This window comes from Micromys minutus, assembly GCF_963924665.1.
Source record: "Micromys minutus genome assembly, chromosome: 25".
Taxonomy (NCBI): domain Eukaryota; kingdom Metazoa; phylum Chordata; class Mammalia; order Rodentia; family Muridae; genus Micromys; species Micromys minutus.
In genome coordinates this window covers 6,116,767-6,129,961 of record NC_137960.1, presented here as the reverse complement: position 1 = coordinate 6,129,961, position 13,195 = coordinate 6,116,767, and the positions used below count along the sequence as shown (strand labels likewise).

Here is a 13,195-nt window from a genome sequence, read left to right as displayed (position 1 = left end):
CACGGCAGGAGGATGGAGCACAGCCCCAATTTCCTCTCTGACTTGAATTTATCAATCTGATAAAGTCTATTCATCCTTCTTGAAAACTAAACAGAGCATGACAAGGAGAATCACACTCTTCAGCAGACTCCTTGCTCTGTCATTAGTCAGGAGTGAACTGAGGCTAGAGAGCTCAAGCACTCAAGTTCTGCAAGACAGCCAAGACCAATGCCCCTCAGTTCACACAGGAGCATGTCTGCCACCCAGGACACTAACCAAGTGCTATGAGTCCTGCTTTACTCAGACTACAACGGCAGCAGGAATGTATGTCAGCAATCACAGCCTTCAATACCCACTGCCAGCTCTCACAAACAGGAGTACACTATTCGGTGTATCAGGTCAGTTTAGACAGCAGAGTTCATGGGAAGCCTAGAACAGTGTTCTTAGCTAGCCTGTGAAGCTCTGCAGCCCATTTCTTGTACCACAGAAGCACACAGGAAGAGGAGCAAATCCGGCTTATGAGTTGTGATGAGAAGGGCCAGTTAAAGACTTTGGAATGGATTTTTATTGTCCCCAACTGTCTTCCTGTCCCACCACCATCAAAGAGCAGCAGCTATGGCCCTGCACTACGCTATGGCTGTGGGCCTTAACAAGTGCCACAAGGTGATGAAGAACATCAGCAAGCCGAGGCACAGCCAGCACCTCAGGCACCTCACCAAGCACACCAAGTTCATGTGGGACATGATCCGGGAGGTGTGCAGCTTGAAGTTGCTCAAAGTGTCCAAGGACAAGCGTGCACTCAAGTTCATCAAGAAGAGGGTGAGCACACATATCTGTGCCAAGGGAAAGGAGGAGGAGCTGAGCAAGGTGCTGGCAGCCATGAGGAAGGCGGCGGCCAAGAAGGACTGATGAACCCTCAGCCTCAATGAAAGATTATTCCTACAAGAAAAAAACAAAAAGACAAACAAACAAACAAAAACCCCACAGCTATTTACATGAGAAAAGCTATTCTTCCTAGCTGTTTGACAGACCAAATGATCTCACAAAATAAGTATATTAAATTCTAAAGCAAATAGCTTATAAAATTATCTACCGCAGTGTCTTAGTTTTGGTTTGGGGTTTATTTCTAATCTAAAAACATTATTGAAGGTGCCACCCACCCTTTAAAGAGAGAGAACTGTGGGAAGCTGGAGTGGGGTCTCTGGTTAAGGTACCTGTCCCTTCTGCAGAGCACTCAGGTCTACACTGAACTTCACACCATCCATAAGGCCAGGTCAGAAGGGTGCACACATGGATGTGCATGCGTATGCATACATACACACAGGCTGATAAAACGGTAAACCAAACAACTGCGGAACCTATAGAAAACATGTAGGAGGCACCTGCCTGGGTTCTGTTCTTTTGTGTTAAGTGGAAACGACTGGTACATCGACTGAGAGATAAAATAAAAATTATTACCTACATACAATGGGATGTTGAACAGCCCTTAAAAATATTATCATATGCTATATATATGACTAAACTTTAAGGACATTATGTTAAGTGGAATAAGCTCCCCATCACCCCCCCACACACACACACACACGCATGCCCCAAATTGTGTTGAATGGTTCTGTTCACGTGTGGTGCCTAGAGTAGAGAAGTTCAGCAGGAGATGGGAGGAATGGTAGCTGTCAGGATCCTGGAGACGAGTGGGGAGCTGTCTAGAGATGTGATTTCAGTACTGCATGGCTGTATTCCCAAAGCAAGTCACAACATCTTCTGTTAAGATGATACACTCATCTTAAATAACAATTTCCAGAATTAAAAATGTTGAAGCACATATAAATTTCTGATTTCTCTTTTTTTTTTTAAAGATGAGTCTGACAAGAACAGTCACTTCTACACTCTCTGTAGGCTGGCAACCATAATACTCTGTAGAAGAGGCAAAGGTGCATGTACAGACAACGGTATCGCTGGGAAGTGTAGTCTTACAGCACACACTCTCTCTCTCTCTCTCTCTCTGTGTGTGTGTGTGTGTGTGTGTACACATTCTGTCTGCATAAAATAAGTTACCTTAGGTTTTTCTTTTAGAATTTGTGTGTCCACTTTTTTCTCAAATGCAACGCAAACAAGACTCCTCATGTGCAAGTGAGGGGACAAAGAGGAGCCGTGCTCTCTCTAAAGTTACATCAGGACTGACAAGGTTTTGTTGTTGTTTTTCTTGTTTTTATATGTGCATGGTCTTCGATACTATTTAAAAATAAAACCAAGAGTTGGACAAATGCGTCTGCCTGTAACCCAGACCTAAATCTATTATCTGCATCGCACGAGTGCATTATCAGAAAGCTGTGGGTCTTTCCCTGTATGGCCTTGTTGTAACAGTCATTACCATGACGTTGGAGCATCTCCCCTGCAGGTCATGCATTTACACCCACATTATCTGTGTACTCTAGTGCAAGGTAGACAATTTTCGAAAATGCTATTCTACTGCATATTGTACACTAAAACTAGTTTTTCTTTGATGCTGGGGTTTACATATATCTGTGCTAAAATATACATGTTTAATATATTCAATTTAAACTTTTGAGAATAATTCTACCTTATGAATATCAGGTTCTTCATGCACCTTGTGAAACAAATCATTAAGTAAGCTTTAAAAAAATCCTCAACAAAGTAAGAATAAAAATGTGTATGAAGCCAGATGTGGTGGCACACATCTTTAATCCCAGCACCCAGAAAACAGAGGCAGGTGAATGTCTGTTAGTTTGAGACCAGCCTGGTCTACAGAGCAAGTTCCAGGACAGTCAGGACTATAGAGAGAAATACTGTCTTGAAAAACAAAACAAAAAAGTATAAAAATCTATAAAGAGTGAAGAAGCCATTTAAGTCATGAACAGCATCCTTATGTTTTTGAAGCTGGTTCTAGACTGTTTCAACCTTCAACTTGCTACAAACCAATATCAGAAAAAACAATTCTACAAACTGTTACTTCATGGCATTCTTTCCAAATAATCTCTATATGCTTCTAGACTGTCCTTTCACAAGAAATTGAATTTCAAAGAAACAGTATACTTATAAAGGCAAACCTCATAGTCTCTTTTTAAAAACATATAGTTTGGGCTGGAGAGATGGCTTCTGTGGTTAACTGCTCTTTCAGTGGTCCTGAGTTCAATTCCCAGCAACTATATGGTGGCTCACAACCATCTGTAATGAGATCTGATGCCCTCTTCTGGTGTGTCTGAGGACCGCTACAGTGTGCATATACATAATAAATAAATAAATCTTTTGAAAAACATATAGTCTAACAATATACCAAAAAAAGAGAGAGGAATACATAATTGAAAATTCTTTGTAAAATTACCCTAACCATAGAGCCTGTTGATCCCAGATTAAGAAACCTAATATGTGTCTTATTTTCAACCTACCCCAAATCTGTCACTTTAAGCTCTGTGATTTTACTTTTATTGCTTTACTCTGGCAAACTCAGCCAGATGCCAATTAGCCTGAGCTTCAAACATAAGTTTAACCCAGGATGTGATTTGACAGCTTCAAGAGACCGAGTGACCCCAGGGGGAGAACAAGGTCTGTATCCAGCCTGTCTGTGGTCTACCTTGCTTTCAAGACTTCTGTATTTAGGATGACACCCAAAACCTGGCACTAAGGTTACCTAGCACAAGCAAAGGCTATGAAGGTCTGCTGTGTCAGAGGGACCACTGACAACTCTACATCTTATAAGTCATGCCAGAGGTGATGAAAGTCAAACATCAGAGAAGGAAATGACTTGCAGCTGACCTCTCTCAGGTGAGTGTCCATCTGACAAACTCTCATAAGACCATCCATCCTGGGAACCTAGGTTTATCTCTATCATTTAAAAATATCCCAACTTTACAAGTGCCTGAGGTGCTCTTTCCAGTCCTGGTTTAAACGGTACATTTGCTTAAGTTTCAGTGGGAAAGACTCTTTAAAGTTGCCCTATTTCTTCACTTTGATTGCAATAAATGGCTGCACTGTTATCACCCCAGCCTCTCTCTCGAAGACGCAGAACGAGCCATCAACAGGTTAAGAGAGAAACAGACGTACACTAACAGTCTCCTCTGGGGGTCTCACACTCTTTAAAGGGCAGAATGGCCCAAAGCACTTGGATGCAGGAACTGATCCCTTGAAAACCCAGTGTTCTGCCACTGAGCTGCTCCAGAGATGCTACTCTCCTGTGTGGACTCTCTGCCTTTATGCTCCACCTGACCGCTCTGCTCTCCTGCACTTGCGGTGTATCCTGCCCTCCCTCATACAGTACAATTTAGATCCTATGATGTCAGACAGGATTACAGATCTATATGCACCTTATTATTGGCTGCAGTGGACATTAAAGAACTGAGTGCCAGCTCCTGTCAGTTACTGACACACACTTTGATTTGGTTGTGGGTAGAGACATGGTCTTAACTCTCTAGCCTTGTGCACTTGTACAGTCATCTGGCTAGTCTCCAGAACAAGCACAAGCTGCACATCCATCCCCAAGGAAAACTGACAAGGAAAGGGCTCAGAGCCCTCTTCCCAAGTGACTAACAGTAGCTTGTGGGAAACCTACCTGGGTCCATCCTAATGACAGTCCCACGATGGTCTGGACATGGGTGCTGCCTTTATCCTTTACCATCTACTCTGCTTTCAATTGTAGTATCAGTATCGCCTAAGTTCACTCTCATGGAGAAAATCCTATCAGGAGTTACTTATTCCAAGAGGGCCAGAGAGATGGCTCAGTGGTTAGGAGACCTGGGTTGGATTCCCAGCACCTGCCTGGCAGCTCTCAGCTATCTGTATCTTCAGTTCTAGGGGGTCTGATACCCTCACACAGCCACACATGCACCCAGACAAAACATCTACATTCATAAAATTTTTAAATGTTAAGAACTTACCCAAGCACCCACCGTTAAATGGTATGGGTGGTGACTATGCTTGTTAAATAAGCACAAGGCCTTTTTCTTAAAAAAGAAAATTATATAACCGTGTAGATTTAGCTATATATGATATACTTTAAATTCCTCAGGACAAACGAGTACTGGACCAAGTTAAAGAAGCAAGGTTTGTTTGTTGTTAATACTTTTAGGATAACTATGTTTAGTACAATTGTACTCCAAATAGTGGTGGGGGCACAGTGGTGGGGTCTGGCCTTTAGGTTATGTTCATAGTTTATTTCTGCACTGTGGGTATGCTTCTCCTTGTTAATTGGCCGGAATAGACCAACTGCACAAACCCTGCTCAGAATGTTACAGACTGCAATTTGAAAAATCCAACGTGAGGGTATGTTTTGCTTACCAGCATTTAGATGATATCAGAGAGGTGCAACACAACCCTCAAAAACGGATGGACACCCTATCACTAGCTGTGTCAGACGCAAGGAAGTTCCCAACACGAGCACTCCACATGGCTTGGTTATCACTCAAACACTAAAAATACTTTCCTCTACACCCCTGATAGCTTGTGTTTTCTTACACATTAAAGCTGAAAACGTAGAAAAGAAACAGTCGTGGGCTACCTATGTTTTCTATTCACTAAAAGACAGAGCAGCACAAAAAGAAAAGAGAGAGACACTGAGAGAGCAGTACACACAGCACTCGGTGTGGAGCCTTCTCTTTAAGAATATTCTTAGTTGGTGATACAATACATACAGCTAAACAAAATCTGTCCAAAAGAGAAACGGTTGTAATATATTACAAAGAAGATCCATGCTGGTCTTACATCTCCTCAGCACCTTATAAGCACTAGACTTTAAAGTTCTCATAGCATAGTTTCTGGAGTTTCTATTTTTTATTTGGCTCATTTTAGTAATCTCATTAATGATGTCCTTTATTTCATAAGTCACTAATCAAACCTTGCTTTAAACTTATTTATAGTTACATCATTGTGAAACATCTATAATTGGCTTCTGGTCTAAGTGTGCTGCATCTGGACTGTCTCAAGATGGCTTCTGTTGCCTGCGTTTTCCTTGGCAGTCCCCTTTGATATAGAGCCTCTGCCTTACGAACACTGAGGCAGTGGCAATCAGGTGCCCATTCACTGTGGGACACACTGTGGTCTCATGGCAAGTACCCGAGTCACAAAAGGCCCATGCCTTTTAGTAAAGAGTCTACACCCATCCAAAATAGGGCATGTTCAGTGTAGAGTTAATGGTAAGAACTGCTTGTTGCCGATCCTCCTGGAGCCAATGGTATTCTTAGACTCAGAGTTGGCCAGACAGACAGTCCAGTGTGCCCATGCACTCACTTCAACAGCTGGTGAAAGAAGGCTACCATTCAGATGCCCAAACTCTTGCTGTTCTTATCACGATCAACAGACTTTCCCAGATCTTATCAAGGAACAATAGGCTTTCTTGAGTAAAAGTGTTTCCAATTACTGCCTGTCCTTAGGACAACTGCCAGAGACTTTGTTCTGTTCTGATAATTCTTAGAAAATGGTTATTTTCCATAGGGAGAAGATCTACACACCAGCAATCCAATCGTCTGTGATGATCCAACCTGTGTCTTTTATACATTTGTATTACCAGTTTATTTACCCAAACCATTTACACTGCTAAAAATAAACAACAAAAAACAAAAACAAAACAAAAACTGTACTTCTATTGCATACTAGTTATAAGCAATGTAAACTTAAAACAGATATTGATCACAGTGTGGACATCACCCTGCCTTTTTGTAAAGATGACTTCTAGAGGTTTCAAAGCCAAGCTATACAATCACTGAAACACTATAGATACATGCCTAGCCACGTATCATCTTGGTTGCTTAGAAACCAAGCCTGAATAAACAGAATTAGAACTGCAGAAGGAAGGAATCCTTGTCAAAGAGGTTTTTTAAAAAGCGGAGATGATTATGTTTTGAAAATGAGACTGTAAACAAATGTAATGAAGGTGTCGTATTTGAAGATGTCCTTCAGACCAACAGCACTTTAATTCCTAATGCCTTGCAGCTCAACACTGTAATTCAAAGAAAAAGAATCTCAGTGAATGCAATAAGCCTATGCATCAGTGTCAGAAACAACCAAGAAATCTTTACCTCTATTTACGATCCACAAAAGTTACAAACTTAATCTCCATGCTACTCTATTGATCAAAAGGAAAGCAACCATTAAATATGTATATTTAACAGAAAATTTTAATCTGAGTAAAAAATGTTTTTTTTTTTTAAAAAAGGCCACAAATAATGTAATGCCTTTTGCCACACTCAAAGTGATGCCTGGGATTGGCTCTAATCTGTATAATCCATAAATATATTGGATTATATCTAAGCAAAATGTGACCTTTAGCAATGATTAAAGTTCAAATTCCCATTTTTGACTGTCTGAATCAGACTCTCAGGATATACATGTACCCTGGGTCTAAGTGCTCAAATGGGTGAGAAAACTGAACTAAAATTTAAAAGTAGTAAACTGTAAGAATGAATACCGAAAACCAGAATTTCTTACCATGTCTGGCTTTAGGCACTTTTTAGAGGAATAAGGTAAAATGACTTTTTTTTTTAAGGTTCACAATGGCTATAATTCCTGTAAGGAATAGAAAATTACTTTACAAACCATTTTTTTAAAAAGTATCGTGTAAAATTCAAAACATCCCATCATGGTCTCCCTTTGAGACCCTTATAGATCATTTGTTTGTGGGCCAGTCCCTTGTGAGACTTACACAATTTGGGAGCAAGTCACCCTTTCTCCAGCTGTACAAGATTAAAGAAAGATCTCGGTGCACAGCAAGGACAGCTCTCCGAGTGTGTCTGTGGAGCCTCTTTCTTGATGCTAGCTAGTGCTTCTACAGTCCAAGTGTTTATACTCTCTTATAAGCCACAGTAAGCATTTAAAGTCCCTAAGAAAATCAACTGCTTCCTTGAAAACAGCCTCTCTATGAACACAATTCCAAGACAGGTAACTTTATTAGGTTATCATCTGACATTCTGTCAACTCGTGGTGAACTCACTTCTGGGAGGTGCTCTCCTCATCTCCCCAACAGACAGATCAGACGCCGTCACCTCCTTTCTAATGACACTCATCCTTGTTCCACTTCAGCTAACAATCCCAAAGACAACACCCTGATTCCTCGGAAATCTAACTCTGTTCTAGCAATACCAGAGTCCTCTCCTTTACTAATTCCCAGCTTTGCTTTCCCAAAATCCAGAGTATTTTTTTCTTGCTGGTCTTACACTCTTGATGTACACAAGCCCAAATGTGTGGGCTACTACATGGATCACTGTCATCGGTCCCCATTCCTCCCACAGCCCTCTATTCTGTTTGTGGACTCAAACCTACATCAATTCTGATTGATGATGATCTGCTACTAATTTCCACATCTACTCCACATCTCTGGGGAAGAGAGGTTAACAAAGACTCGGTGGGGGTTAAGGGCACAGATTTGGCTTAAACACCATAAAAAGTATGAAGCTCTACTACTGCACTTAATTTCCTCTAACACCACAAGATTCTTGGGCTCTGGAGATTGCCTCACAAGTACGAAGAGATGAATTCCATCCCTAGAATATAGATATCCATTTAAAAAAAAAAAAAAAAAAAAAGGCTAGCCATGATGGCATACACCTAGAATCCCAGCTCTGGTAGACAGAGACCAGTAAACGTCTGAGGCTCACTGGCGAGCCAGCCCAGCCCAACCAGTGAGGGCCAAGGCTTCAGAGGTGGGTCAAGGCTCCTGAAATGACACCTGAGCAAACACACAACACATAAAGAAAAAATTTTTAAAAAGATTCAGAGTTGTAACATGCCTTAACTTCTTGCTCCCTATACAGTTTAAACTTCAAATTCATAACATAAATTGAAACACGATCATTACTATAATTTAAAATGGTCAAAAGCAGTTATCCTTCAACTAAATGTCATAAATGTAAAATAAATACCACTTGATGAATAAGCTACAATTTTTGTTCAATTTTACTCTTTCTTTAAAAATGTCTAGATCACAGGCCAAGAGTGGTAGCAGACACTTCACAGGTGAATGCAAGCCTGTACAAAAACAAATAAGAACTAAAGAGGAAATTCTTGTCATTTGCTCAGAAGCTCCACTTTGGATAAATGGTCTTTCAGATTCAAGAGGACAAAAGGTCAGAAAATGGACCCAAAGTAATATTCTTCCATTTGAAGCTATTCTTTTAAATTTAAGTTATTTACCTAATAATATTCATTTTGAAATAATAAAAAGTGCCTTTCCAGACAAATGTTTTAACTCTGATTATATATATATAGCTCCAACAGCCAAGCAATAAACTTAAATTATTTTGCCAGGTACCACAAGTAAAATTCCACAACATTGTGCACTGTAATTAACTTAAACCTTATCTGAAAGGTTTCTAGAGAAAACAGACAACATAGAAAGACAGTCCACTCAAAGCACAGTCTACAGGTGAACAGTTTGATCAGCTATGCCATAATTCATTGTAGGAATATATGGTTATACTTTCCCTGAACTTTCTCATCTAGGCTGACAGCACTCTCCCCAAAAGTCAAAGACCTCCTACCAAAAATCCCAGTAGCAGCCATGAGAAGTCCTCCTTTGAATCGTTGGCCTACAGCTATTGATTGCCCTTGGTTGCCCCCTCTGCCAGGGTGAAACTTAAGTCTATGACTCTTAAGATACCAGGCAATTCTGTTGAGTGCACATGCACTTTAGCAGAACGGCCAGGTGAGCAAGGAATTTTGGGAAAAGACGTATTAATCATAAGAATGTCTTCGATGGGTGAATGTCATGTTTTTCTTTTGCCATAATAATGGAGTAGTTCGCTAGTGACAGCACATACTGGAGGCCAAAGACCGGGCAGAGAGCGCCAACGCTCAACAACTACCACTTACTTACAACACTAAAGCTATATTTTGTCTTAACCTAATTTTTATTTTTCACAAGCAATGACATTTTTCTTATAAATATATGAAACTGAACTTACACTTCGGTTATTTTTCTTCGTGCCAAAAAGAAGTGCTTCCTTGTTCCTATGCCAAAAAGCTGAATAATTACAGGTTATACATTCTACATTGTAAATTTTTAAATTTTTTCTGGATATTTTAAATTGAGAAATTTACATATTTTATCATATACAATGTTATTTTGAAATAGGTACTATGATATGTTAAATCAAGTTAACTAGCATATGTGTCACTTTATGTACCTGTTTTTATGACTTTTTAAAGTACTAAACTTCTGTTATTAGTAAAATACCTTATAACTAACAACAGTGACCGATGCCTCAATCAGAATAACTATACCCAACAAACAGAGGGATGTCTAACTTAAATACACCTTACACGCATGCACAGGTCCCTCACCAGTGCAGTTTTCTGAATAAAAACAATAAAGAAGCCCCCAACCCCTGCTCAGCATCTGACTGGCTCATCTGTAAAGGCCCCTTGCTTTGCAGACTCATGGTGAGTATTTAGTGGTACAGCTAACATGTCCTGCAAATCATACGCTGTGGAGGGAGACACCTATCTGCTCTCCACAGTTATATGGGAAACATGGGGCAACATAGGACAAGAGCACAGTCAGTGGTAGAGCTACACCAGAACTCACATCTCCTGTGACCTTTGGTCAACCTGATATTATCAAATAGTGCTTTGTCCAACAGAACCAAAGCATTGGTGATCCTAAAGTCACTCAGTCCAAACCAGTGAACAGTGTGTGCTCTCTGTGCCTGCCCATGAAAACAAGCTAACTGGCTAAGGAGAAGAAATGCATGCTACTCAAGTCTTTAAATTCAAACAATCTGCATTTCATTAAGAGTTAGGAGCTATGTGAACTAACTTAAAGTCCATTTAAGTTCTCTGGGCCTACTTCCTCATTTTTAAAAGAGAGGGGGGCTGGGAGATAGCTCAATTGGTAAATTACTTATCCTGCAAGCGTAAAGACCTGAGTTCAAGCCCCAGAAACCACATTTTAAAATGCCAGATGTGTTAGTACATGTTTGTGATCACCCCACTCTTAAGGTCGAATTGTAGAGGTGAGAACCCTTCAGGCTTGTCAGCAGTCCAGCCACCTATTGGCAAGCTCTGGGCCAAAGATTCCTCCAATGAGCAGTCTTAAAGGCAATACCTGAAGTTGTTTCTCTCCACGCCCCCTCCCCCAAGACACACACACCTCCTACTTACAGGGAAAAAAATAGACACACTACATCATCATCATCAACTGAGGTAAATTAATATATAGGTTTAGTATAGTGGTGTGTGAAACACAATAAAACACTCAAAACAGTAGCTATTGTCCCTTAAATGCCTGCAAAGCAAAGACCTGACCTGTGTGCGCTGTAGGCTTGGGTAAAATAAATGCATCCATAAGTAGCATCTCCAGGAAGGAGAAGCCGTCCCAAGCAGCACAGAAATGCACTAACATGAAACTCGCATCAGAAGCTTCTCTTTCTGCTTTCTTTACAGCCTTCTTGCTTGCTTTAGAGAAATAAAATTAAATACAGCAGATGCTAATTTCAAAAAAGCAAGTGTGGCTCACTACAGAGCTTCTCAAACTCTGATGGTCTCATATTAATGCTGGTTCTCCTTCTGACTTATGCCACAGGTCAGGGACAGGGTCTGAACTGCATTTCTAGCATGTTCCTGGGGGAAAGGGTGCTGCTGATACAGAAAGAACTTTGAATGAGTTTACAGGATGCCATACTTAAAGAAATTTAACAATAAATAAATAAATATAGTCTTGGTAAGGATACTTGACTTCCAAATGCCAAGGCCAGGAAGGTGGGAACACTGTCCCAAGTCCACTATGCTGTGCAGGTTCATATTTAAATGCTGAGGGCTCACCAAATGCTCTGCCAGGGCAGCACTGCACTCAGTGTTGTGCACACTGCTCTCCTTGCTTCAACAAATGGTCTCAGAGAACAGAGTGCTAGTGACTGGATGGAGGGCCGCCTTTGACAGCTCTGTGGAGTGAAATCTTAGGTAGTAACAGCATCCCCATCACCATTCCCCTGTACCTCCAATGTGGTGTGTCAAGGATAGGAAAAGCCTTGCTTCTTTTCCTTCCAAACCAGACAGGACAGAAGCACAACTCTTCAATACCATTGATGGCGGCAGTTCCTACCGGGGTCTACCTTACCCTTGGGGGAATAATTGAAACTTAAAGCTGCCTTGGTGTTAGCAAGGGAAGGGGCTGTAGAACCAGCATCTTCCTTTCATCTCTGATTCCTCTCACCCCAACCTTTTCAAACAGGGCATTGAAGCAGCAGGCTTAATGCTCACTGGCTTTCATGGACAAATCATGAATCTTTTCCACATTACTTATCACCACAGCTAGGATAATATTTGCTCTAATCTAACAGATTTTCATTTCAAAACCAATTGTAAAGCTCAGCGGGGTGCTATATACAACTTTAATGAGAGCTTCTAACCCAAGTCTCCTCCAATATGTGTTGCTCAGAACTGTTAGATATTACTGGCTGCAAGTTCTGGAATGAAGCAAGGGAAAGGTTAATCAAGACCCAGAATTCAAACAATTCAATTCCTTCTCTATCTTTTCTAGTTCTGCAACTATGAAGCTCTAATAAATCTGATCCCCCAGATGACAGATTTGCGTTTCCCTTCCATGCACCTATGACAACCTGACCAACTCCTCCATAGGTCATCTTACACTATACCCTATGGCTCTCTACAATTAATGCAGAGCAAGGGAGCAGACTTGCAAATCTGTGACAGCTGTTTAATGGGAGAGGGGGAAAGGAGTGGACGTGTGCTTAATGGCTACGCAAACACCAGTCATCAGCCTCAAGTGAATCTGGCAGAAAATTAACTTAGAGATACAAGACTCATTTGGTGAGAACACCCGCAGCAATCTGCACAGTATGAGACCATGTAATGGGCAAAGGAGCAACATGAGAAGAAAGTCTAACGTTCCCTTTAACAACTGCCCCCACCCACCCCAGCCTGCACGTCAGTGTGTGGCTCTCTCACCTCAGTAACAGTGACCGTGTTCCTGCTCTACTGTGCACACCATCCGTGTTGCAGTGCAGCTTTCCGTGTTATTACCCAAGTGTCACGTAAGCGCCATACTTTATGAGATGATTTCCAACATGCTTTTAGCATCAACCAATTCTACTGTCTAAATTGTTTTCCCATCTCTGCTGAAGTCCCAGGAAGGAAAGAAAAGTGACGGGTGCTGGATCACAAATTATTGTGCCCTAGCTCTAAAACTATGGTCAACACACACATCATCTTGCAATTTTCACAGCCCTGGAGGTAGGTACAATTATCATTT

At 41.0% G+C, this 13,195-nt stretch overlaps 2 protein-coding genes across 2 annotated transcripts in view; one reads left to right on the top strand and one right to left on the bottom strand.

Moving 5' to 3' along the window:
• The window catches only part of ZFAND3 (zinc finger AN1-type containing 3), a 183,271-nt gene that overhangs the window by 71,264 nt on the left and 98,812 nt on the right, over positions 1-13,195 (bottom strand). The gene's annotated exons all lie outside the window — the stretch shown is intronic.
• LOC308436954 (large ribosomal subunit protein eL36-like) lies at positions 595-888 on the top strand (the record flags this gene model as incomplete). The annotated part of the gene is made up of 1 exon (XM_080937970.1): positions 595-888. One exon carries the CDS (start codon positions 595-597, stop codon positions 886-888), a length of 294 nt encoding a protein of 97 aa, XP_080794096.1.